Raw genomic sequence first — 27,661 nt, 5'->3', positions numbered from 1 at the left:
GAAAGGCGTAAGCAAAGATGTCTGACCAGACTATCAAAAACGCACTCCCCCAAGATCCCTTCTGGTGATGTCAACTTGCGAAGAACCGGCATTTGGCGTTGTTTTTGTTCGCAAACAGGTCTACCGTTGGTGTTCCCCACAGGGAAAAAATATGGTTCACTACTGTCTGTTCTAGCTCCCACTCGTGGCAGTCCGATTTCTGCCTGCTGAGTGCATCTGCTGTCTTGTTGTTTATTCCAGGCAAGTGTACCGCTGATAGTGTGATGCCTTGCTGCGAGGCCCAGTTCCAGATTGCTTGGGCTTCTCTGGAGAGAGTGAGAGATCTTGTGCCTCCTTGTTTGTTGAGGTAATGCATCGTAGTGGTGTTGTCCGTCGTTATTACCACTTGCGATCCTGATATCTTGGGAAGAAACACCTCTAAGGCCAGGTGCACTGCTCTGAGCTCCAGCCAATTGATATGCATTGATGCCAGATGAGGTGGCCATTTGCCACTTATTTGCAGATCCTGCAACACAGCTCCCTAGCCTTCCAGTGATGCATCCATCGTTATGGTCCACGGGGCTGGCTGCTGTAGAAACGAAAGGCCGATTGATAGATGATGTCTTTGAGACCACCATCCCAGAGCTCTGAGCATTATCGGAGTTATTTGTATCTGATCCTCGAAAGTGCCTGATACTTGGAGCCATTGACAATTTAGTTGCTCTTGTAAGGGGCGCATCTTTAGACGACATAGAGGAACCAGAGGTATGCATGAAGACATCATGCCCAACAGAGACTTGAACAGACGGACAGTAACCTTTCTTCTTTTCTGTATGGAACTTGCTAGAGTCAGTAACCTTTGTTGCCTCTCTGACGTGGGACATGCCATGGTGGATTCTGTGTCCAGTCTTGCTCCTAGAAAGGTAATATTGCGCGCTGTAGAGGCTTGGATTTCTCCCAGTTAATGGGGAATCTGAGGTTGGTTAGTAAGGAAACGCACTTTTTTGTTGACTTGTGCGCTCCTGTGTAGGTCTTTGCCTTTATCAACCAATCGTCTAAGTATGGAAAAACTTGGTGTTTTCTCCTTCTGAGAAAGGCTGCGACTGGTGCTAGACACTTTGTAAATATTCTGGGAGTTGATTTCAGTCCGAAAGGAAGGACACGGTATTGATAATGGCTGCCGGCTACGGTGAATCTCAAGTATTTTCTGTGGGCAAGGTGGATGGGTATGTGGAAGTATGCGTCTTTCAGGTCTAGTGAAGACATGAAATCTCCCTGATTGAGACGCAGGAGGACGTCTTGCAGGCTGATCATACGGAACGATTGCTTTTTTAAGTAGACATTTAGTTCCCTTAAATCGAGGATCGGCCTCCAATCCTTCCACTTTTTCCGAATGAGGAAGAACCTGAAATAAAATCCTGTTCCTCGTTGGGCTCGAGGCACCTTCTCTATAGCTCCTTTGAGAAGCATTTTTTAGATCTCCTTTTTGAGTTGTTGAGGGTATTTGAGGGGTTGAGGGGGGTTGGAGGAGGGTATCTGGATAAATTCTTAAGTATGGCCGTTTCACTAATTGTAGGACCCACCTGTCTGAAGTAATGGCTTGCCATTGTTTGAGGAATAGAGATATCCTCCCACCCAGAATGAAAGGAGGAGAACTGGACGTAGCCGGAGCCTCGAAAGCATCAGGTTCTATGAGCTGAATCTGTGGCCGGGCGGGTTGAGCGTCCACGGCCGCCAGGTCTACCATAGGCCGGCTGCGGCGGCTGCCTTTGTGAGTAGTATTGACGATATTGCTGGGAAAAGGAAGGATAGGCGGAATACCTGTGTTTTTGTTTTGATATCCTCCTCTGTATGAGGGTTGGCCACGCCCTCTAGGTCGAAAGGAAGATTTTCGATATTGCAGGGTCCCTAGTGACCTTGCTGTGTCCATGTCCGATTTGATGGATTGTAAGGAGTCATCAATGTGTTTCCCAAATAACGCCTGTCCATCAAAAGGTAGGTCCAAGATTTTATTTTGCACTTCTGGATGGAAAGAGGTGGCCTTAAGCCAACCTTGCCTTCTTAGCACCGCTGCACCGGCGAGTTGTCGAAAAGCAGTGGTTGCTATATCCATTGCACAGTCTATAAGCTCTGCAGACGTGCGTAGACCCTCCTGTATCGTTTTATTTGCCTCTGATCTTGCATCTTCCAGCAGCTGGCTAATATAGGGTGCAATGTCCGCCCAAAGCTGTCTGTCGAACCTAGCCAGAATTGCCAAAGAGTTGGCAGCTCTAACTACTAGGCTAGCCATAGAAGAAAACCTTTTACCTATGTTATCTAGCCGTCTACCCTCTTTGTCTGGGGGTGCGGAAATCGGGGCCGAAGGATTCTTAGATCTTCTTTGTGCTGCCTGAGCTACCACTGAATCCGGAGGAGGCTGTCCCGTCAAGCATGTTGGTGCATCATCATGTGCTTTGTATTTCTTATCCAGACGACGCAGTACTGCCGTAACTGTAGCCGGATTATTCATGACCTTAAGGCCCTCTTCCCACAGGTAGTTTACCATCGGGATAGAGCGCACGGATTTTTAAAAAGGCTCCTTAAAGTTGTAAAGAAAACAGTCTGTTTGCTTGGTAGGCATTGGTAAAGCAAAACGTTTGGCTGCTCTCTCTAGAAGATTGTGAAACCCTCCAATGTCTTCTGGTGGGGATTCCACCTTAGATTGAGAAGGAGAAGGAGGAGCAGGGATGATGCACTCGTCCCGCTCTGAGTGAGTGTCCAGGAGCTCCCCTTCTTCCTGATCCCCTTCTAAGATGTCTGTGTCATAGTCCTCCTCTTCCTGGTACTTTATGTTCAGTTGGGATGGACTGTGGGCTGTTCCAAATGGCCCCTCATCATCTGAGTCTTCGTCTCCCTCCAAAAGGTGTACTGGAACAAGGGAGGACATCTTACTAGGTGATGTATGAGTTGGCGTCAGCTTTTTCACACTTTTTAGATGTTTTTCTCTCGTCGACGACGTAAAAATAGACTTTGTCGTGGACGGTGTCGTAGATGCTGGACGCACAGCGATTTTAATAGAAGAAAGTCTCGCCGACGAGTCTACCGTCGAAGTCGTCGATGACGGTAGGGCTGACACGGACATCAGCTCTGTCGACGATGACGATGTATAGACGGTCGTCGACGCTGATGTCGTCGCTGCAGTTCTCGTCGGTGGGGTACCTGTCCCCGTCGACGGTGGAAACCCAGAAGTAGATGCCGCCGGAAAAGTCAGTCGACAATGCTTTTTTTCCAGTTACAGAGGATGGCTTTTTAAAAGGCACAGATGGTGGTACAGAGGAAGACTTCCTGTGCCTCTCTGAACTGGAAGAATGGCCTTTCCCCTCTTTCCTGGAAACTTTCTTTGGGGAAGAAGATGGGCTGCGGCCCTTATAAGACCCTGAAGTAGTCTTTTTGAGGGCTTTTCTTGAAAGTTGTGAGGGAGATCTGGAGCCTGATCTCACCCTCTTTGATGATCTCTTGGATGTTGATGATTCATCACTCTCAGAGTCAGAAACTGGGTCTTTCCTATGTTTTAGTTTCTGCAGTCATATCAATAATCTGCCTTTCCTGTCTTTTAAAGTTTTAGAAGAAAAAGTACGACAAATCTTACAGTCTGTAGCTGAATTATCTGGGTACAGGCAGTAAATGCAATCTTGGTGCGGGTCTTCAGAGTGAAGCCTTTTCTTTCCACACGTCTTGCAGTCTCTGAAGAGACCCTTCTTCTCCTTGTCAGACATAGGTGAAAAGGATAAGTTACTTACCTGTAAATCCTAGTTCTCTTCCAGGGGTATCCTCATCAAAGTCATAAACATTGAATATTCCCGCCCTTGTGCGGGGACCCCGGAGCATATATATAAAATACATACATATTATCATGTGTAAAACAGCAATGCAGGCTATAATCATAAATAGGCTAAAATGCTTTATTTCTATGCAAGTTTTTTTTTTTTTTTTTTTTTAATATTATAAAATCACAATAGATCATAAATATCTACCTAAGCCCCCAAAAACTGGACTTAGGGAAGTAAACAGCAGTAAATAGCAGAGAAAAATAGAAAAAACTACATTGAAAAACAATGAAGCATTCTTAGCCAATAGGCTGCATGCAGGTTAACACAGGAGAACCATAAAAACTTTGGCACCGTGCCTTTAAGACCCTGAGCACCTCCAGTATCCCACCATGCCTCAGGGGTGAAGGGAAGGTGACAGTTGGTTCACAGTTAGGTCAGTACTTTTTTACGGTGACAATCTGTGTAACTGATCAGAAAGATAATCTGTCCTGCACTTCCAGGAGACTTGAGTCCGGGGAGGAGGGTGGGTTGTTTATGACTTTGATGAGGATACCCCTGGAAGAGAACTAGGATTTACAGGTAAGTAACTTATCCTTCTCTTCCAGGGGATCCTCATCAATAGTCATAAACATTGAATAGATTAGCAAGCCCATCCCTAAACTCTGCGGACTGTCTGAAAGAAGTGCAGGAAAAGATATATATTCATGCAAATAGATTTCTAAGAGAGGCCTGCCCCACCTGGGCATCCGCTCTTGCATCCGAGTCTAAACAGTAATGCTTAGTAAAGGTATGCACAGACTTCCATGTAGCAGCCTTACAAATCTCGGAAATTGGTACATTGTTAAGGAGGGCAGCAGTAGCCGCTTTTCCCCTTGTGGAATGCGCTTTTGGCCTAGCCAGTAATCTCTTATTAGCCAGTTGGTAAGAGTTAACAATACAAGACACAATCCATCTTGATATCGTTCGTTTAGACGCTGCCTATCCTGTTCTTAAATGACCATAATTTAGAAACAAATGGTTAGAATGTCTAATCGGTTTTGTTTTGTCCAAATAGAATTTCAGCACTCTTTTCAAGTCTAAAGAGTGCAATGCTTTCTCAGCCGGAGTCTCCGGCTTGGGAAAGAAAGTCGGTAAAGATATAGTCTGATTGATATGGAATTCTGACACCACCTTCGGAAGGAAAGATGGGTGAGTTCGCAGAAGCACTCTATTATCGTGAAAAACCGTGTACGGTTCTCTGCAAGACAGAGCCTGAATTTCGCTGACCCTCCTCGCTGAAGTAATGGCCACCAAAAAAGCCGTCTTCCACGTAAGGTGCTGTAAAGAGGCCTTGTGGATAGGTTCAAAAGGAGGGCCCATAAGTTTTGACAGGACTACATTCAGTTCCCATGGGGGAGAAGGTCTCCGAATGGGAGGAAAAACCTTTTTCAAGCCTTCTAAAAAATCCTTGACTACAGGTATCGTAAAGAAGGATTCCTGAGAAGGCGACTTACGATACGCTGTAATTGCAGACAAATGAACCTTAATAGAAGATACCTGCAGACCAGACTTCGCCAGATGAAGTAAATAGGACAGTATGACGTCCTCCTGAGCTCGTATGGGATTTATACCTTGTTGAGAGCACCAGATGTAAAATCTCTTCCACTTAAAAGCGTAAGAACGCCGCGTGGAAGGTCGTTTTGACTCTTTCAAGATGCTCATGCACTCCTGTGAGAGCCCTAGGTGCCCATACTGTAGGAATTCAGGAGCCATGCTGTCAAGCTCAGAGAGGGAAGGTTGGGATGTAGGATTCTGCCTTCCATTCTGCTCAGGAGATCCGGTCTGCACGGCAACCTCCTGTGAGGTCTTTCCGATAAGTTGAGTAGGTCCGTGTACCAGAATTGGCGGGGCCATTGTGGCGCTATCAGAATCATTCTGGTTCTGGAGTTGTAAAATTTGTTGATTACTGCCGGTATGAGGGGAATCTGTGGAAAGGCGTAGAGAAATGTCCCTGACCAGTTGATCAACAGGGCATTCCCTTGAGATCCCGGACGGCAGAACCTGGATGCGAAGTCTGGGCATTTCTTGTTTGTTTCGTCTGCAAAGAGATCCAATTGGGGTCGACCCCATTGACCGAAGATGTCCTCGACGACTTCGTCGTGTAGGACCCAGTCGTGCGCGTCTTCCAGATGTCTGCTCAGGAAATCTGCCTCTACGTTTTGCTGACCTGGCAGGTGTACCGCTGTGATAGACATTCCCCTGGCCAGGAGCCAATGCCATATCGTTTGGGATTCTCGAGACAGAGGTAGTGATCTTGTTCCCCCCTGTTTGTTCAGGTAATACATTGTGGTTGTATTGTCTGTCTGAATTAGGATAGATTTCCCCTGAACCAATGGAGAGAAAGATTTGAGAGCCAGATGGACTGCTCTGAGTTCCAGTAGATTTATGTGATAGTTCTTTTCCTTGTCGGACCACAGACCCTGAGCTTGGAAGGAACCCAGATGAGCACCCCAACCCTGAAGAGACGCATCCGTTACCAGAGTGTCGACTGGAATTGTCTGGTGAAACGGAGAACCTATCGACAGGTGAGGTCTGTGCATCCACCATTGTAGTGATTGAAAAGCCACTGCTGGTAGTCGAACTCTGTCCTCCCAGTGACCAGTCTTTTGGCTCCAATTGTTCTCTAATGCCTCCTGAAGGGGCCTCATGCGTAGCCTGGCATTCGGGACAATGAAGATGCATGAAGCCATGGAGCCCAGAAGCGATGTCACCTGACGAGCTGTAGGTGCATCGGCTGTTAAAAGTTGTTGACACTTCCTGTGGATTGATAAAAGTCGTTCCTCCGAAGGATACACTCTTTGGAGCTCTGTGTTTAGTATCGCTCCCAGGTAGTGGAGGTTTTGTGTTGGAATCAAGGTTGACTTGTCGTGGTTGATTTGAAGACCTAGAGACTCGAAAGTTCTTAGAACGATATCTCGATGTTTTCTCGCCTGATCCGGAGATGAGGCCTTCACTAGCCAGTCGTCCAGGTAGGGGTAGACGAATATTTTTTGTCTTCGAAGGTGTGCCGCTACCACTGCTACACATTTTGAAAAGACTCGGGGTGCAGACTTCAGGCCGAATGGAAGGACTCTGAATTGGTAGTGCTGTGACGCTATCTGGAAACGTAAAAATTTCCGATGTTTGGTTGCTATTGGGATGTGAAAATATGCATCCTGTAGGTCGATGGAGCACATCCAGTCTCCCTGATGCAGTTGCGGGACAATCTGGTGAAGGGCTAGCATCCTGAACTTTTGTTTTCTTATGTACTTGTTCAGGAGCCGTAAGTCCAGAATTGGCCTGAAGAGGCCCTGTTGACCTTTTTTCGCCACCAGAAAGTAACAGGAGTACACCCCTTTTCCTTTTTGTGCCGGAGGAACCTTTTCTACAGCTTTCTTTTGTAGGAGTGCGAGAACTTCCTTGCGTAGCAGGCTGAGATGAGAAGGAAAACACCTTGCTGGCGGCAAGTGTGGAGGAGGTTTTTTGAAAAGGAGAGAATAGCCATGTTCGACAATATTGAGCACCCATTTGTCTTTTGTGATGGAGTGCCACTCGCGAAGATGATGCGTAACACTTCCCCCCACCGGAGTGGTGCACAGTGCTGAGGGAAGCAATGCCTCATTGCTTTGATGGTGTCTTTGCTGTAGACTGTTGAGGTCTACTTGACCCTCGGTCTCTTGTGGGTCTACGTGCCTGAAACAGGGGACGTCCCTGTCGTTGTTGTGGCCTCTGAGACCAGTGAGGGGTTTGAACCCTCTGCTGGAATGGTCGTCTGTCATACGGCCTGTACCTCCGCCTGAAGTCTTTTTTACGTTCCAGGCCCACTGCCCTCATCGTGTCGACTTCCGTTTTCATTCGGGCCATCTCTTCATCCGCGTGGGTCCCGAACAACGAACTCCCGCTGAATGGGAGGTTCAAAATGCGCTGCTGTGCTTCCTGTTTCAGACCCGTGAGCCGTAGCCAGGAAGACCTCCTAGCGCAGATTCCGTGCGCATACCCATGCGCAGCCAAATCCGCCCCGTCCGCGGCCGCGCTGATGACCTGGTTAGATACTAGGCCCCCTTCCTGCAAGATTTCCTGGAAGTCCTGTCTATCTTCCCTGGGCAACTTTTCTGTAAATCTGTGTAGTGAGTCCCACAGAGAGCGGTCATATCTGCCCAGAAGTGCTGAGGCGCTGGAGACCTTCATAGCAGATGCCGCCGTACCGCACATCTTTCTCCCCAGAGAGTCTAGGTGTCTGCTCTCCTTATCCGGGGGGACTGTGGAAGATGATGCCACAGAGTGTGTTTTTCTGGCTGCGGCTAAGATCACAGAGTCCGGTGGCGGATCCTTCCGCAGGAATAAAGGATCTTGTTCCGGAGCTTTGGATTTCTTTTGAATCCTAGCCGGGGCAGACTTGAGAGTGGCTGGAGACAGAAAAGTGTCCATAGTCGGTTGCAGCAAACCCGGTACTAGTGGCAGCAGTTTTCTCGAGACTGATCTGTGTTGTAGGGTCTCAAAGATAACTGAGGATGAGGTGGCCGGCTCCGGTACCTCAATATTTAGCTTCTGCGCTCCCCTTAGAAGAACCTCATTAAAAGTGGTGATATCATCCACCGGGGAAATCCTAGCAGGTGGAGAATCTGTGAGTGTGGGGGAGTAGCGCCCAACAGACGATCCTGAAGAAGACCAAGAAGGTGATCTTCTGCGTGGTGTTCGTGACCTGGTTCTCCTTCGGGAACGGGACCTGCTCCGAGAGGCTGAAGCAGAGTGTGCAGGTCTTGTGGTCGGCTGACGAGAAGCAGAACGAGCCCGTCCTGCTCTAGCTGTAGGCGATGGCGTTCTCGGTAATGAGGCAGTAGGAGAATACATCCTAGAGTATTGTGAATCCGGGGATGCTGCCGGTCTATTCAGGCTCTCTAACCATCTGGGTGATAGAGTGATGGGAGAAACATGCCCCGATGCTCTGGAATGGGATGATGCACTCCTTATAGAGACCACCGGTGAGGGAGCTTTGTCCGCTGGCTCTACTGCCTGTGACACAGCTGAAGGTTGTGTCGACGTCGATTGTATCCTCGACGTCGAAGGTTGCGATGGCTGATCTGTTCTCGACGTCGAAGGTCTTGACGTCGGAGGTCTTGCCGTCGAGTGTCTTGACGCCGATCGCCTATCGCGGGACCTGGACCTACTCGCCGTCGTGTGTCTCGACGTTGAGTGGCGAGTGGTCGACGGCGGATGTTCATGCCGTCGAGGTGTTTTTGGTGTCGTGTCCTTCGACGCCAAGGGGTGAGACGTTCTCGACGGCGAACGGGAGCGTCGGAGATGGCTCGACGCCGAACGGCGGCCTGCCGACGACGGAGATGTACCCCTGTGTCCATGCCTCGACGTTTTGTCCCTCGACGTCGGTCTGGTCGCCGTCGACGGCGATCTATGCCGGAGAGACGGTGGTGCCGATGACGTCGATGGAGAACAAACAGGCACAATCCTACCTGTCGACGTCGATCGGGCCATTCCTTCTGCAGGTGTCAGGACAGTGACTCTGTGGCAGGCAGACAATACACAGAGAGTGTGGGTCTGACTGGGCTTTCTTCTTCCCACAAGAAGGACATTTTACAAAAAGAGATGGCATTTTCTGTCAAAAAAGACTTCCAAACTCAGACAAAAGATGTTATCTGTCGAGTAAACAGGAAAAACACTATTTTTAAGGATTTTTCTGAAGAAAAACTCAGAAAAACTGAGAGCTCAATGCTCCAGGATCCTCTCAGAAGCCGGAAAAAAGAACTGACCTAACTGTGAACCAACTGTCACCTTCCCTTCACCCCTGAGGCATGGTGGGATACTGGAGGTGCTCAGGGTCTTAAAGGCACGGTGCCAAAGTTTTTATGGTTCTCCTGTGTTAACCTGCATGCAGCCTATTGGCTAAGAATGCTTCATTGTTTTTCAATGTAGTTTTTTCTATTTTTCTCTGCTATTTACTGCTGTTTACTTCCCTAAGTCCAGTTTTTGGGGGCTTAGGTAGATATTTATGATCTATTGTGATTTTATAATATATAAAAAAAAAAAAAAAAAAAAAAAAAACTTGCATAGAAAGAAAGCATTTTAGCCTATTTATGATTATAGCCTGCATTGCTGTTTTACACATGATAATATGTATGTATTTTATATATATGCTCCGGGGTCCCCGCACAAGGGCGGGAATATTCAATGTTTATGACTATTGATGAGGATCCCCTGGAAGAGAAGAATAAGTTACTTACCTTCGGTAACGCTTTTTCTGGTGGATACAGTAGCTACCTGTGGATTCCTCACCTAAAGAATTCTCCCCTCGCGCCAGCCTCGACGGAAATTTCTTCTAGCTGTGCATGTCGACGATGGCGTCACAATCGCCCGACTCCACGCGACGCCGTATGACGTCATCCAGGCAATAAGAAGCCCTCGTCGACGCGCAGACGTCAGTTATCACCATTTTTTACGAACAGGTTGACCTTAAAGAGTACATATTCATCTCAAATGAATGAAAATAGAACATTTATTATAGTAAAATAAAGTTAAATAACAGTGACAATTGCTTAATACAAGAGTAAAATATATAAATCAAGTCCAAACATGTTTTCATTGAACTATCTTAATTTGCAAAGGAAATGTATATACAGATATTACAACTATATACATGAATCATTTATATACATATATACAAGACCAAGGATGCTCACCCAAGGATCTCTCGGTTTGACCAGTCAGGCAACGGAGAGGTTGGGTGGGACTGTGAGGAATCCACAGGTAGTTACTGTATCCACCAGAAAAAGCGTTACCGAAGGTAAGTAACTTATTCTTCTGATGGATACACCTACCTGTGGATTCCTCACCTAAAGAATAGAGTCCAAAAGCAGTACTACCTCCGGTGGGTGCCCGAATGGTCAAACCAAGAAATCCTGCAGCACCGAGCGAGCAAAATGGCCATCCCCCCTAACCTCAGAATACAAACAGTAATGTTTGACAAAAGTATGGAGGGATGCCCAGGTCGCTGCCCTGCAGATGTCAGAAACAGGAACACCTCTAGCCAAAGCCAATGTAGCTGCTTTAGCCCTGGTGGAATGGGCACGAAGCCCCACAGGTGGTTTTTTCTTCGCCAAAGAATAACAAATCTTAATACATAGAATGACCCACCTGGATAGCGTTCTCTTGTGGACCGCTCTACCTTTCCTCTTCCCCACGTATCCAACGAAGAGCTGATCATCATGTCTGAACTCCCTTGTCCTGTCGACGTAGAAGCTCAGCGCTCTTCGTGGATCCAGCCGGTGGAGACTCTCTTCCTCCTTGGATGGGTGAGGCGAGAGGTAAAAGGAAGAGAGAGTAATCGACTGCCCCAGGTGAAAGGGTGTAACAACCTTTGGAAGGAAAGCCGCCTTGGTCCTTGACACCACTTTGTCCTTAAAGAAAGAAAGATATGGGGGTTCTACACTAAGAGCCTGAAGCTCACTAACTCTTCTGGCAGATGTTATGGCCACCAGGAAAACAGTCTTGAAAACGAGCAACCGTAAAGAGCAAGAATGCATCGGTTCAAAAGGGGACCCCATTAGAAACGCTAAAACTAAGTTGAGGTCCCACTGAGGCATAACAAATGGTGTTGGTGGAAATTTGTTAGTGAGTCCCTTTAGAAACCTTAAAACAATAGGAGATTTAAAGAAGGATGGCTGATCCGGAAGGCACAGAAAAGCGGATAGCGCAGATAAATAACCTTTGACTGTGGCAATCGCACAACCCTTCTGTGCCAGACAAAGAGCAAATGAAAAAATGTCAGATAAACCAGCTTTTAAGGGATCGATTCTGTTCTCTCCACACCAGCATGCAAATTTAGCCCAACAACTAGCATAGATTGATTTGGTGGAGTGTCGCCTGGCCAATAAAATAACATCCACCACTTCTGGTGGGAGAGAAAAGGAACTCAGATTGCCCCGTTCAATCTCCAGGCATGAAGGTGCAGGCTCTGGAGGTGGGGGTGTAGAATCTGCCCCTGCGACAGGAGGTCCACCCTGCAAGGGAGACGGAGCGGCGGGAACTGAGAGAGTTGGAGAAGGTCTGAATACCACACCCTTCTTGGCCAATCTGGAGCTATTAGAATGACTTGGGCTCGGTCTTGGCGGATCTTCCTCAGAACTCGAGGAATCAAGGGTATGGGGGGAAACGCGTAAAGCAACTGACCCTCCCAGGACATCTGAAACGCCTCCCCCAAAGCTCCTTGCACCAGATACTGGAGGCTGCAAAACAGCGGGCACTGCGGATTCTCTTGAGTTGCAAACAGATCTATTTGGGGATATCCCCACATCCTTAAGATATACAGAACCAGATCTGGATGAAGACGCCACTCGTGGTCGACCGAGCTGCGTCGACTGAGAACATCTGCACGCATGTTCAGGACTCCAGCCAAATGATGTGCTACCAAGCAAATCTTGTGGTCCTGGAGCCAGGACCAGAGTCGAAGAGCTTCTCTGCAGAGAAGATACGACCCCACACCTCCCTGTTTGTTTATATACCACATCGTGGTAGGGTTGTCCGTTAGAATCTGGACTGACTGACCGCGAATGGAAGGGAGGAAGGCCTTGAGAGCCAGAAGCACTGCCCGCAATTCCAACAGATTGATGTGAAATCTCTGTTCTACCGGAGACCAAAGGCCTTTGACCTCCAGGTCCCCCAGATGAGCTCCCCACCCTAGAGTGGAAGCATCCGTTACTACCGTGGCCACGGGTGGCGGCAGCGAGAACGGCCTTCCTTGTGACAGGTTGTCAACCGCTGCCCACCATTGAAGATCCACTGCAGCGTTTCTGGAGATCTTTATCGACTCCTCAAGATCCCCTTTGTGCTGAAACCACTGCCTGTGGACGCACCACTGAAGAGCCCTCATGTGCCAGCGTGCATGAGTGACCAACAGAATGCAAGAAGCGAACAGACCGAGCAGACGAAGGACCTTGAGGACTGGAACTACAGCTCCATTTCGAAACATTGGAACCAACGCCTGAATGTTCTGCACTCGCTGGGGCGGAGGAAAGGCTCGATTCAATGTCGTATCCAATACTGCTCTTATGAACAAGAGGCATTGAGAGGGCTCCAGGTGAGATTTGGGTACATTGACTGAAAAACCCAGATCGAATAACAACTGAGTTGTCGATTGGAGATGCTGCCGCACGAGCTCCGGAGTCTTGGCTTTGATCAACCAATCGTCCAGATAGGGAAACACCGCTATCCCATTTCTTCTGAGCTCTGCCGCTAAACCGCCATCATCTTTGTGAAGACTCAAGGTGCTGAAGTAAGACCAAACGGGAGGACCGCAAACTGATAATGTTGCGAACCCACTACAAACCGGAGATACTTCCTGTGCGATTTGAGGATTGGAATATGAAAATATGCATCCTGCAAATCGACCGACACCATCCAGTCTCCTTCGTTCAACGCCAAAAGAACCTGTGAAAGGGTCAGCATTTTGAACTTTTCCTGTTTGAGGAACCAATCAAAAATCGGTCTCAACCGACCATCTTTTTTGGGGATCAGGAAGTATCTTGAATAACAGCCCTGACCCCTCTCCTGCTCGGGAACCAACTCTATCGCGCCTTTTGCCAAAGGGGAGAATACTTCCTGTTGTAATAGGAGAAGATGGTCTTCCGAACAGAAGGATGGGCGGGGAGGGAATTCCCGAAAGGGAAGAGCGTACCCCTTCTTCACACTGTCGATGACCCAGGAGTCCGATGTTATAATCTCCCACATCGGAAGAAAATGGGCAAGTCTCCCCCCTACCGGAGACAAGTGGACAGGGAGTGGAGGAGGACTACGGCTGCTTTCCTTGCTGCACCCCTCCCGAGGAAGAGGCAGAGTGCTGCTGGGTGGCTCCTCTTGTTCGGACTCTGCCCCTGCCCCTGAAAGATCTGTATGGCAGGGTGGATGCAGATTGTTGTGGTCCTTGAAATCTGCCACGAAAGGAGGAGCCACGTCCAAAACCCCTAAACCTCCTGTAACCTCTAAAGGAGGATGAGGCAGATGACTGAAGCCCCAGTGATCTCGCAGTAGCTCTGCTCTCCTTAAAACGTCCCAGAGCAGAATCCGACTTTGCTCAAAGGGTAGATCGAGAAGAGTCGCCTGCACGTCAGACGAGAAGCCAGATGAACGTAGCCAAGATTGCCTCCTAGAAACTATGGGCGTGCCCATAGCTCTAGCCACCGAGTCTGAAGTGTCCAATCCCAACCGGATCACCTTAGTGGCTGCCGCCTGGGCGTCCGCCAGCAGTTGCAACATTTCCTGGGACAAGTTCGGGTGGCCTTTCGCTTCCTCCATAAGGGCATGGATGTAACGTCCCAATATGCAGGTCGCGTTGGAAGACTTTAAGGCCATGCTACAAGAAGAAAAGGCCTTTTTAGCAGTATGGTCCAGCTTCTTCGATTCCCTGTCAGCAGGTGTTCCGGGAAATGAGCCAGGAGAGGATCTGGATGAACAAGAGGCCTGAACCACTGAACTCTCTGGTGTTGGGTGTTTGGAGAGAAACACAGGATCACCTGGTGTCGCCCGATAGCGATGAGCCACCACCCTGTTGACAGCAGCGGTAGACACAGGTTTCCTCCAGATATCTTTAATAGGATCCAGTAATGCCTCATTAAAGGGTAAGAGAGGTTCTGCAGTTACATAAGTTGGGTGCAAAACCTCCGTCAATAGATTTCTCTTAACTTCCGCAGCTGGAAGGGGAAGGTCTAAAAAGTCCGCAGCCTTCCGAATAACAGCGTGGAAAGATGCTGCTTCCTCGGCTAACTCTCCAGGGGAAGGTAGATCCCACTTCGGGGAGGTATCTATGCCACTCGCTGTATCAAGACCCTGGAAGTCACCAGAAGGCTCCAAAACCTCACCCTCTTCCAGGTGCTGCCTTGAATATTCTTCCTCCTCCAACAGTCGCAGAGCCAGACGTCTGGATCGAAGCCTTGACTCCAGACCCGGCGTCGACAAGGCAAGATCTCCGTCTGCGCCGAACCTCAGATCCATCCGACGCCGGACCCTCCGGCTCCACAGGAACCTTGACTGTGGATCGGATCCGAGGTGAATCCAAGGGCGCCGTAGCAGGTCTCCTCAGTGACGTCAAGGGCATCGGCGCCGCTTCAGGTGCAGCCGGAACACCCAAATTAAAGGCCAAAGGGCCAGACGGACCTGCTTGACTTCCACTTGGCGCCATGGAAGTAAAAATGTTTAACATGGCGTTCAAGAACGCCGCAGGATCCGTTCCCGGAGTCGGGAAAGCTGGGTATTGTTGCTGCACCGGCGCCGGCATAGACGCCGAAGAGGGGCCAGGTAACTACTGGCTAGGAGAACCCTCTGGCCTCAGGGGAGGCTGAACTTCGAAGACCGACCCGGGTGACGTCGGGGTCGTAGGAGGTGGAGGGGTAACGGTCGGGCTAATCTCCCACGTCAGACGGGGCCGAGCTGATGGAGAAGCCGATCTCGATCTGGACCGTCCCTTGCTCTATCGGCGCCGGGAACCGTGACGGTGCCGAGAGTCACCATGGTGATGATATCTCGAAGATCTTGAAGAGGACTCCCTCCGATGACGCCTCTCCTTCTTTTTCTTGGACCGGGCCAAGAACAATTTTGCCTCCCTCTCTTTGAGTGCCTTAGGGTTCATGCGCTGGCAAGAGCCGCATTACTCGACCTCATGGTCGGAGCTAAGGCACCAGAGGCAATTCTCATGGGGATCGGTAACAGACATCCGACCCCCGCACTGGTTACATGGTTTAAAGCCGGATTTTCTTGGCTGCGACATTGTAACCGTCGTTCAAAACTGTAGCTCCCTGTGAGCCTCGAAGAAAAAAACATTACTCGGAGGCACGGAAAAAAGGGAACTGACGTCTGCACGTCGACGAGGGCTTTTTATTGCCTGGATGACGTCATACGGCATCGCGTGGAGTCGAGCAATTGTGACGTCATCGTGGACGTGCAGAGCTAGAAGAAATTTCCGTCGAGGCTGGCGCGAGAGGAGAATTCTTTAGGTGAAGAATCCACAGGTAGGTGTATCCATCAGAAATAGCTAACAAATCAAGTTAGTTAAGTTTCTCTGAGAGAAAAATGTTGAAAAGAGGTGTGAAGAAAGAGCAGAGCTCTGAGGAGACTCCCTAGCACGACGTGCAGTAGAAAATCTGAGGTGCTGGAGCTTCTCTCAGGAGGATTCTGGAGGGTGCTGTCGCCTGATTGGTGGATGCTCAAGTTTGGTCCTTTTCACAAAATGACTCTGATAGACTGTTAAATTGAAGAGGCCTAGGGCCTTTTTTTTCTTTGTTAATATGTCTTGACTTTACTTGTGTAAATTGTACCGGGTACTCCCATCTCGACGACGGGGAATGATTCCAGCATGTGAATCTATGAAAGTTCCAATACTGGAGAAAGGAGGAGTAACAGCGCATTTCAAAGAAAAACAATTTGCAACCAGCAAAGTCAAACAGCAGATGATGGGGTATGCAGAACATGTGTGTCTCTAGAGCAACAAAATGTTTACTGAGCATTGTTAGGTTGGTTCGTCAAAAAAAAAAAAAAAAAAAAAAAAAAATCGGCTGAGTTGCAATCTGAATTACAAAATTAATATTCATTATGAAGGGCACAAATTCCAACGGACAGTAGGTGACCATGTTTGTGATTTATTTTTAATAAGGTCGTAATGGGGAAGTGGTCTAAGGGGACCCCTACCCTTTTGTGAATGGGTTAATACCTTCTTTGAGGTGTCAGTAAATTTGTAATGTTTTGTGACCGGATTTCAGTTGCAAAACACTGATGCACAAGATACCGATTCAGTATTTGGAAGGGGTACTACAACATGCCCCTTCCACATAATAAATCGGTATCTATTCAGAATCTTATTTTAGGCGTTAGAAAAACTTGTCCAACTCGGACACACTGACCCGAACTACTGCAGCAGGAGAGGGACAGCAAATATTTATTTATGCAGTCTAGCACCTGAGGATATTCAACAATTACGTATCTGGTATCTGCAGGCAGAAGTATCCATCAGACTCATATGCTAAAACATCTAGCTCGTTCATGCTTTGTATGTGTGTGGTATCTCTATAGAGCAAACGTAGCCAAAAGACAGCGGAGCACTGTATATTGTCATGTACAGAAAAGAAATCCCTACATTCCAATCTTGGGAATGTTGCAAAATAGAACTCCATTAGAACCTTCTGTGAGGCTTACCAAAATCACCCTGCAGAATATCCCAGCCGAATGAATATGAGAATGCAACCGTTCTAGCAGAAGTAAATAGGTATCTATCTGTAACAATGAATTCATAGGGCACTCCTACCTCATGGCCCTTGTAAGCTTGTGACAATGTCTGTTGTGTGCTAGCCCAACACAAAGTTACATTCAGTTTAGCCCCTACAGGTACCTATCATCTAGCGTGTACAACCAACTTCCCTCTCTATACCTGTTCTTAGCTGAACCTGTGTGCTGAGGGGCTTTGTGGACGGTAAGGAAGAGAAGCGTTGGTTCTCCATCAGCACAGGCTGCAGCTCGACAAATATACATGAAAAATATATCTTCACACAAAACTATGCATGTAAACAATAAGAGATTTAATTTAATCATATCTTCACGTGGAACACAAGTTATATTGACAGAAGGAGAGTGAAAAGGAGCTACTGGAGGAGAAGATGTGAAAAAATCATGCACATAGTGTGTGTGTGAAAACATAACATTATGAATGAAAACAGTATAATATCTCTAACAGCACAGGGTCTTTGTAAATATTCAACCCGTGTCTTCAAGTTGACCCCTTGGTCAAACAAAAGTTTAGTTTTTCAGTCAGAACAAATAAAAGTTATTTCACTGTAGCCTGCACATAAGTAAATAAAAAGGAGAGGGTGTTTTGGGATACAGCTCATGGGCGGGACCAACTCAATATTTAGGACTATCAATTGATATTTATAACTATCAATGATAGATTGTATTTGGTTTCAATCCAAACATGTCCAGCCAAAAGTATTCCCAAGTAGTCTGGAATATAGATGATTGGTTGGAGGGCGATTTTTCCGAGCTACACCCAACTTGCAGTGCTAAACACATGGGGGCCTATTAAACTGCATTTTGTAGTATGTTTAGTAGTATTTACTACAAAATGCTATTCACAAACTTATGTTTCACATAAGTGTGGGAGAACCCCTTTACATGGGGGCAGGTGTACTGATACATTCGAAAGGAAGCTCAACAGGATTTGGAGGCAAGCTAAATGTAACAAGTATAATCCGAGAGCTGGTAGGGAGCCTAAGAGATTTACTTAGGTGACATTTATCCTATTGCTCTTACAAAGCAAGTATGCTTTATGTACATATGACTCATTACCTGGAATTATGTCTTCGTTTTTTTTCGCAGGTGTCAGCACTGAGTTCAACTGCATTTCCAGCGAGTCAAACAGTTTTTCAATGACATCCTCAAAACATGCCCTAATGTCATCCTGAAACAAACCAAGAAACAAAACAAGATTGAGGGACATTTTTTTTGCAATTCGTACTCTAACATACATATACATGCACATGCGCACACGCGCGCACACACACACACATTCTTACTAAATTGCTTCTTTAGTTGATGTTTTGACATTCATTTTAGGGAATGAAATTATGTTTTGATTGAGCAATTTTCCTTTCATTTCCTTCTTTTCTAAAAGAGGCTTTGTTTCTTCCTTCGAATCCATTATTTCACTCAGCATATAGATGGGAACTCATTTTGGGTCCGGGCTACTAGTGGGTTGCAACCACAGATGCCATCAGGCAGTCTGGGTTTTACTTGGAAAACAAAGCCAAAAACCAAAGTGTGTGTTCTTTTTACATTACCACAAAAGCTCTACCACTGAATTGGTGTTCAGGTGGACTGTTCCCAGATTTATGGAACAGCCATGCCAAACACTGGAAATTAAAAGTAGAGTAATCCATAGAGCATCACCAACCCCAGCTGAGACGGACATTTCAGTTTTCAATAGAAGTTGTGTGAACTGAGACTTGTGATAGAGGCACACAGTGCAACGCTGAAACAAAGGGAAATAGCAATATTATAGAAGTGGACACTGGAATGAATTAAATTAGAGCTGCAATCTGGCACTGTTATTTTGAGGGCACTTACAGTCAAAATGAGACAGGTATACCAACTTAGACACAGGAGCTTCTAATTCAATTGAATTTTTTCACATTGGTTCGACAATCTATCAATGTTCCCAAGAACAGTTAACCCAGAGATAATAGATGTAGTGTTGTGATAATGGTCAGCTACCTGACACTTTATGATCGTGCTCTCAAATATGCACTATGGCCAATTACTAATTTGTACAAGCAATGGCAATATTGTATTGTTAGTGCTAAGAGTGGAGAATGAAATGCTGAAATATCTTTGAGCTCAGCAAGCTTAGTGTGTTGTGTAATGCAACATTTCACCTTTAACATCCTGCAGCCAAGTGCACAGACAAACCTCACACATTTCTCTGACTTTTTGGTGCTGCAAAGAATAAACCCAAGCTATCCTGAAATGTATGTTTAATGCAGTTATGGAAAGCATGAGAGTGCAAGAGCATAAACATCTGAGAGCTAGGTGTAATCTAAAAATAAATCACTGCAAAAAATCTCAGAAGTTAGTGACAACAGTTACAAAGTAACTATACAATATGCCCTTGATCTTTCCCATTCTCATCTTGTGAAAACTTAGCAGCACCTACTGCAGGAGAAGTTGGACAGGGACAACGCAGATTCCCCCCAGCCTTGTTCACACTGTGGCTTTGTCAGTTCACTTTATGTAGCCGAACACAGTAGACTGGAACCTGCCTCATGTGCTCTGTACCTCTCTAGCAGAAAGAACTGCCTCGATACTCGTTACCTTTTTGAACTTTTTTGCTGTTTTTTTCCCCTCAACTTTCTCTCTCTTCCCTCAGCTCAGGCAGCTTCTAAGTCTTGTGGCTTGTGTATGATTGTGAGCTGCACGCCCACCCCCTGTGGGCTATCACCGAGTTCCCTCCAGACTCGATTTACTTATCTAAAGGAGTTTCTTTTGCACTGGTACCTTTTAGAACTTCACATTCTATGTGAGCATTCTTTCACGTCAAATCAGTAATTCTCAGGTCAAAAAGTGCAGAAAGTAAGATCTCTGAACAAAGGCACCGCTGAGGGTTTCTCTCTGCAGTTACAATGTCATTGCTTTTACCCTTACCTTCCTGTACATGTTCAGATTCTGTGCATTCCTTTGTAAGCACGAAGTACCCACATGTAGGAGGCTGGCCTGGCTCGTAGTGGGTACCAAGGGGTACTTACACTCTGTGCCAGGTCCAGTTATCCCTTTGTTAGTGCAGAAGATGTGTTTCTAGCAGCTTAGGCTGGTAGAAGGTAGCTATAGCAGAGCAGCTTAGGCTGAACTAGGAGACATGCACAGCTCCTACTATACCACTGGTGTCATATGCACATTATCACAAGAAAACACAATACACAGATATACTAAAAATAAAGGTACTTTATTTTTATGACAATATGCCAAACGTATCTCAGGGAGTACCCTCAGTATGAGGATGCCAAATATACACGAGATATATGTACACAATACCAACATTATGCAGTAATAGCAAAAGGAAGTAATGCAAGCAGTGTAAAGGTACAATAGATTGCAATAGGAGCACATAGGTATAGGGGCAACACAAACCATATACTCCAAAAGTGGAATGCGAACCACGAATGGACCCCAAACCTATGTGAGCTTGAAGAGGGCCGCTGGGACTGTAAGAAAACAGTGAGGGTTAGAAAAATAGCCCACCCCAAGACCCTGTAAGGTAGGTGTAAAGTGCACCTACAACCCCCAGAGAGCACAGAAGTCGTGATACAGGGATTCTTCAAGGAAAACCAACACCAGCAATGCAACAACAGTGGATTTCCGGACCTGAGTACCTGTAAGACAAGGGGACCAAGTCCAAGAGTCACAACAGTGTCGAGAGTGGGCAGGAGCCCAGGAAAGGCCAGCTGAGGGTGCAAGGAAGCTGCCACCGGATGGAAGAAGCTTGGTGTTTTGCAAGAACGAAGAGGACTAGGAACTTCCCCTTTGGAGGATGGATGTCCCACGTCGTGAAGAAGCTTTCAGAGGTGTTCCCATGCAGAAAGACCGCAAACAAGCCTTGCTAGCTGCAAGGGTCGCGGTTAGGGTTTTTGGATGATGCTGTGGCCCAGGAGGGACCAGGATGTCGCCACTTGGATGAGGAGACAGAGGGGGCGCCCAGCAAGTCAGGGAGCCCTCACAGAAGCAGGCAGCACCCGCAGAAGTACCGGAACAGGCTCTTAGAAGAGGAGTGAACCGGAGTCCACCCAAAGTCAGAAAAGGGAGTCCCACGACGCCGGAGGACAACTCAGAAGGTTGTTCACTGCAGGTTAGAGTGTCGGGGACCCAGGTTTGGCTGTGCACGAAGGAAATCCTGGAAGAGTGCACAGGAGCCGGAGCAGCTGCAAATCACGCGGTACCCAGCAATGCAGTCTAGCGTGGGGAGGCAAGGACTTACCTCCACCAAACTTGGACTGAAGAGTCACTGGACTGTGGGAGTCACTTGGACAGAGTTGCTGAGTTCCAGGGACCACGCTCGTCGTGCTGAGAGTGGACCCAGAGGACCGGTGATGCAGTCTTTTGTTGCCTGCGGTTGCAGGGGAAAGATTCCGTCAACCCACGGGAGATTTCTTCAGAGCTCCTGGTGCAAGGAGGCAGGCTACCCCCAGAGCATGCACCACCTGGAAACAGTTGAGAAAGCCGGCAGGATGAAGTGATACAAGGTTGCTAGTAGTCGTCTGGCTACTTTGTTACGGTTTTGCAGGCGTCCTGAGCAGTCAGCGGTCGATCCTTTGGCAGAAGGTGAAGAGGGAGATGCAGAGAAACTTTGGTGAGCTCTTGCATTCGGTATCTGAAGAATTCCCCAAAGCAGAGACCCTAAATAGCCAGAAAAGGAGGTTTGGCTACCTAGGAAGGAGGATAGGCTAGTAAGAAAGGTAAGAGCCTATCAGAAGGAGTCTCTGACGTCACCTGATGGCACTGGCCACTCAGAGCAGTCCAGTGTGCCAGCAACACCTCTGTTTCCAAGATGGCAGAGGTCTGGGGCACATTGGAGGAGCTCTGGGCACCTCCCCTGGGAGGTGCAGGTCAGGGGAGTGGTCACTCCCCTTTCCTTTGTCCAGTTTCGCGCCAGAGCAGGGCTGGGGGATCCCTGAACCGGTGTAGACTGGCTTATGCAGAGATGGGCAGCCTCTGTGCCCATCAAAGCATTTCCAGAGGCTGGGGGAGGCTACTCCTTCCCAGCCATCACACCTATTTCCAAAGGGAGAGGGTGTAACACCCTCTCTCTGAGGAAGTCCTTTGTTCTGCCTTCCTGGGCCAGGCCTGGCTGGACCCCAGGAGGGCAGAAACCTGTCTGAGAGGTTGGCAGCAGCAGCTGCAGTGAAACCCCGGGAAAGGCAGTTTGGCAGTACCCGGGTTCTGTGCTAGAGACCCGGGGGATCATGGAATTGTCTCCCTAATGCCAGAATGGCATTGGGGTGACAATTCCATGATCTTAGACATGTTACATGGCCATGTTTGGAGTTACCATTGTGACGCTATACATAGGTAGTGACCTATGTATAGTGCACATGTGAAATGGTGTCCCCGCACTCACAAACACCGGGGAATTTTCCCTGAACGATGTGGGGGCACCTTGGCTAGTGCCAGGGTGCCCACACACTAAGTAACTTTGCACCCAACCTTCACCAGGTGAAGGTTAGACATATAGGTGACTTATAAGTTACTTAAGTGCAGTGGTAAATGGCAGTGAAATAACGTGGACGTTATTTCACTCAGGCTGCACTGGCAGGCCTGTGTAAGAATTGTCAGATCTTCCTATGGGTGGCAAAAGAAATGCTGCAGCCCATAGGGATTTCCTGGAACCCCAATACCCTGGGTGCCTCAGTACCATATACTAGGGAATTATAAGGGTGTTCCAGTATGCCAATGTGAATTGGTGGAATTGGTCACTAGCCTGTTAGAGACAATTTGGAAAGCAGAGAGAACATAACCATTGAGGTTCTGGTTAGCAGAGCCTCAGTGAGACAGTTAGGCATCACACAGGGAACACATACCTATAGGCCACAAACTTATGAGCACTGGGGTCCTGGCTAGCAGGGTCCCAGTGACGCATAACAAACACACTGTAACATAGGGTTTTCACTATGAGCACTGGGCCCTGTCTAGCAGGATCCCAGTGAGACAGTGAAAACACCCTGACATATACTCACAAACAGGCTAAAAGTGGGGGTAACAGGCTAGAAAGAGGCTACTTTCTCAAACCACACGAAAATGGAAAACTAACAGCTCACACTTAAAACCAAATGATGTGAATGCCAGAAGAATCCACTTCACAAATACAAACAGACAACTTATTCTTGTCCAGCACTTCATCTTTTAGAGAATCACAGGTTATTTGATCAGCACGCAGGGGGTAACTGGAATGTGTGTGAAAAGTTGCATAAACGAAAAACGTTCTCCAGCATCACTTATCCCACAACAAATCTTTTGCATCACCATCCAAGCAGGTCTGTGACAAGCTCCAAGTAGCCACCATGCAGATGGCAGCTAGTGACATATTATCCATGAATGCTGCAGTGATGGTAAACATCGGCAGCCACTCTCCCACGCACTGGTGTATCCAATCAATAGATAACAAACTTGTCTTGCTCCAGAAGGCATCCTTGTGCACAGCTCCTGGCTCACTGATTCGCCCTGCACCAAAGACCCTTCTGTGCCCTAAGGGTCCCCCCTCACCCCTTGCAACCTCCAGAGGGACCCCAAGGAACCATCTTTAAACTTACCTATGCAGTGCTTTTTCAAGTAGTCCCCTTTAGTGACCCTGTACCAGCTCCAGAGACCTTTCACCGCTGCTCCTGCCGGAACTGGGAGCCACTCCAACTGGCACACTGTGCCCATCGACGACCTCGACCAACTTGCAAAAAAAGAATTTGGTAAACCAACTGTACAATTTTATATGTATTTATAAAGGTGATCTTCCATTGATTCCAATGGTGTGTAATTACGCACAAAAATACTTTTTATTAAACTTCAAAAATTGATATCTCGAAAAGTACTCAACCAATTTTGATAGCTTTGGTCTTACAAATTACATAAAAATCGGAAGTATTGTTATAAATTGGTCTCAAGTTATTCCTTTGCACTTCTCCAAGACTGGCCTAACTGATCAACTAAGTTACCTTAAAATTTAGAACATTAGGTGATCTAATTTTTACCCCTGTAAACCAATGTGTGGTTGCCTGGACCCCCTGCACAGTGATCTTAGCTTTTCAGACTACATAGAGGGCCGGCCTCCTTCAGGGAGAAACCCCAATAGACACAAGGGATGTCTTATTTGTAGGGGTGGAAGCTGTCCAGCATGGGAATGGCCATGCCCCATCCTCTCAAAAATGGGAAAGCAGTCTTTCTGCTCTCCTGCCGACTAAAGCAACTCATCCCAATGGCACACAAGAGGATATTTGACTCTTTTGGGTGCTGTTTTTACAAATGGGCCAGTAGAGTTTGGCTATCTCCCAATATCATCACACGTGCAATGGTTTACTGCTGCACTTTTTAGGCTTGGGTAGACCTTGGAAACCCTACTAGACCCGTACAGTTCTGAAAATTAGACATCTGGGGGAATCCAGGGTGGTGTGCTTCACATCTATCCACACAATTTTCTTACCCACAAAAATCTCAAATGCTGACCAGAAACACATTTTCCTCAAGGTCCTGCGATGGAAACTTCCGGAATCAACAGGAATCCACAAAATCTATTGCCCCACTTCTGCCAATAAAAATGCTGTGGAACCTGTGTGGTTGGACCTCATGCCAGCAATAGGAAGGTATCCCACTGTTGTCATTAGGAGTACCCATGTAAGGTCTACCATAGCCCTTGCTTTGATAAGTTCCAGTCACTGGCACTAGACTCAGCCACACAAGTGGTGCAGCATTTTTACTGGCACAAGTGGGACAATGCTGAATGGTAGGAATTGTGTGGATTCTGGAAGCTTCCATCTCAGAAATGTAAGGGAAACGTGTGATTTCAGGCAAAGTTTGCAGGGCATTGTTAGTTTAAAAAAAAAAAAAAAAAATTAGGGTATCTGTAGGAAGTTGGCTCTGTATGTGCTATTTCAAAGTAAGGAATAGCATGCACAGAGTCCAAGGGTTCCCCTTAGAGGTAAAATAGTGGTAAAAGAGATAATACTAATGCTCTATTTTGTGGTAGTGTGGTCGAGCAGTAGGCTTATCCAAGGAGTAGTGTTAAGCATTTGTTGTACATACACATAGACAATAAATGAGGTACACACACTCAGAGACAAATCCAGCCAATAGGTTTTTATATAGAAAAATATATTTTCTTAGTTTATTTTAAGAACCACAGGTTCAAATTCTACATGTAATATCTCATTCGAAAGGTATTGCAGGTAAGTACTTTAGGAACTTCAAATCATCAAAATTGCATGTATACTTTTCAAGTTATTGACAAATAGCTGTTTTAAAAGTGGACACTTAGTGCAATTTTCACAGTTCCTAGGGGAGGTAAGTATTTGTTAGGTTAACCAGGTAAGTAAGACACTTACAGGGCTTAGTTCTTGGTCCAAGGTAGCCCACCGTTGGGGGTTCAGAGCAACCCCAAAGTCACCACACCAGCAGCTCAGGGCCGGTCAGGTGCAGAGTTCAAAGTGGTGCCCAAAACACATAGGCTAGAATGGAGAGAAGGGGGTGCCCCGGTTCCGGTCTGCTTGCAGGTAAGTACCCGCGTCTTCGGAGGGCAGACCAGGGGGGTTTTGTAGGGCACCGGGGGGGACACAAGCCCACACAGAAATTTCACCCTCAGCAGCGCGGGGGCGGCCGGGTGCAGTGTAGAAACAAGCGTCGGGTTCGTAATGGAAGTCAATGGGAGATCTAGGGATCTCTTCAGCGCTGCAGGCAGGCAAGGGGGGGGGTTCCTCGGGGAAACCTCCACTTGGTCAAGGGAGAGGGACTCCTGGGGGTCACTCCTCCAGTGAAAGTCCGGTCCTTCAGGTCCTGGGGGCTGCGGGTGCAGGGTCTCTCCCAGGTGTCGGGACTTAGGATTCAAAGAGTCGCGGTCAGGGGAAGCCTCGGGATTCCCTCTGCAGGCGGCGCTGTGGGGGCTCAGGGGGGACAGGTTTTTGGTACTCACAGTATCAGAGTAGTCCTGGGGTCCCTCCTGAGGTGTCGGATCTCCACCAGCCGAGTCGGGGTCGCCGGGTGCAGTGTTGCAAGTCTCACGCTTCTTGCGGGGAGCTTGCAGGGTTCTTTAAAGCTGCTGGAAACAAAGTTGCAGCTTTTCTTGGAGCAGGTCCGCTGTCCTCGGGAGTTTCTTGTCTTTTCGAAGCAGGGGCAGTCCTCAGAGGATGTCGAGGTCGCTGGTCCCTTTGGAAGGCGTCGCTGGAGCAGGATCTTTGGAAGGCAGGAGACAGGCCGGTGAGTTTCTGGAGCCAAGGCAGTTGTCGTCTTCTGGTCTTCCGCTGCAGGGGTTTTCAGCTAGGCAGTCCTTCTTCTTGTAGTTGCAGGAATCTAATTTTCTAGGGTTCAGGGCAGCCCTTAAATACTAAATTTAAGGGCGTGTTTAGGTCTGGGGGGTTAGTAGCCAATGGCTACTAGCCCTGAGGGTGGGTACACCCTCTTTGTGCCTCCTCCCAAGGGGAGGGGGTCACAATCCTAACCCTATTGGGGGAATCCTCCATCTGCAAGATGGAGGATTTCTAAAAGTTAGAGTCACTTCAGCTCAGGACACCTTAGGGGCTGTCCTGACTGGCCAGTGACTCCTCCTTGTTTTTCTCATTATTTTCTCCGGCCTTGCCGCCAAAAGTGGGGCCTGGCCGGAGGGGGCGGGCAACTCCACTAGCTGGAGTGTCCCGCTGGGTTGGCACAAAGGAGGTGAGCCTTTGAGGCTCACCGCCAGGTGTGACAATTCCTGCCTGGGAGAGGTGTTAGCATCTCCACCCAGTGCAGGCTTTGTTACTGGCCACAGAGTGACAAAGGCACTCTCCCCATGGGGCCAGCAACATGTCTCGGTTTGTGGCAGGCTGCTAAAACTAGTCAGCCTACACAGATAGTCGGTTAAGTTTCAGGGGGCACCTCTAAGGTGCCCTCTGTGGTGTATTTTACAATAAAATGTACACTGGCATCAGTGTGCATTTATTGTGCTGAGAAGTTTGATACCAAACTTCCCAGTTTTCAGTGTAGCCATTATGGTGCTGTGGAGTTCGTGTGTGACAGACTCCCAGACCATATACTCTTATGGCTACCCTGCACTTACAATGTCTAAGGTTTTGTTTAGACACTGTAGGGGTACCATGCTCATGCACTGGTACCCTCACCTATGGTATAGTGCACCCTGCCTTAGGGCTGTAAGGCCTGCTAGAGGGGTGGCTTACCTATACTGCATAGGCAGTGAGAGGCTGGCATGGCACCCTGAGGGGAGTGCCATGTCGACTTACTCGTTTTGTCCTCACTAGCACACACAAGCTGGCAAGCAGTGTGTCTGTGCTGAGTGAGAGGTCTCTAGGGTGGCATAAGACATGCTGCAGCCCTTAGAGACCTTCCTTGGCATCAGGGCCCTTGGTACTAGAAGTACCAGTTACAAGGGACTTATCTGGATGCCAGGGTCTGCCAATTGTGGATACAAAAGTACAGGTTAGGGAAAGAACACTGGTGTTGGGGCCTGGTTAGCAGGCCTCAGCACACTTCCAATTGTAAACATAGCATCAGCAAAGGCAAAAAGTCAGGGGGCAACCATGCCAAGGAGGCATTTCCTTACACAACCCCCCCCCCAAACGAAAGAG

General features: G+C 47.7%; 1 protein-coding gene across 9 annotated transcripts in view; it reads right to left on the bottom strand.

Moving 5' to 3' along the window:
* NUGGC (nuclear GTPase, germinal center associated) overlaps positions 1 to 27,661 on the bottom strand; it is a 1,501,499-nt gene that overhangs the window by 354,455 nt on the left and 1,119,383 nt on the right. For all 9 annotated transcript variants that reach the window (XM_069221057.1, XM_069221058.1, XM_069221055.1 and 6 more), the window contains one exon: positions 18,144 to 18,255. In XM_069221057.1, coding sequence (XP_069077158.1) covers positions 18,144 to 18,255 — 112 coding nt within the window. The remainder of the gene's footprint in view (positions 1 to 18,143; positions 18,256 to 27,661) is intronic.

This window comes from Pleurodeles waltl, chromosome 2_2 (assembly GCF_031143425.1).
Source record: "Pleurodeles waltl isolate 20211129_DDA chromosome 2_2, aPleWal1.hap1.20221129, whole genome shotgun sequence".
Classification (NCBI taxonomy): domain Eukaryota; kingdom Metazoa; phylum Chordata; class Amphibia; order Caudata; family Salamandridae; genus Pleurodeles; species Pleurodeles waltl.
This window is presented reverse-complemented; position numbering and strand designations above follow the sequence as displayed.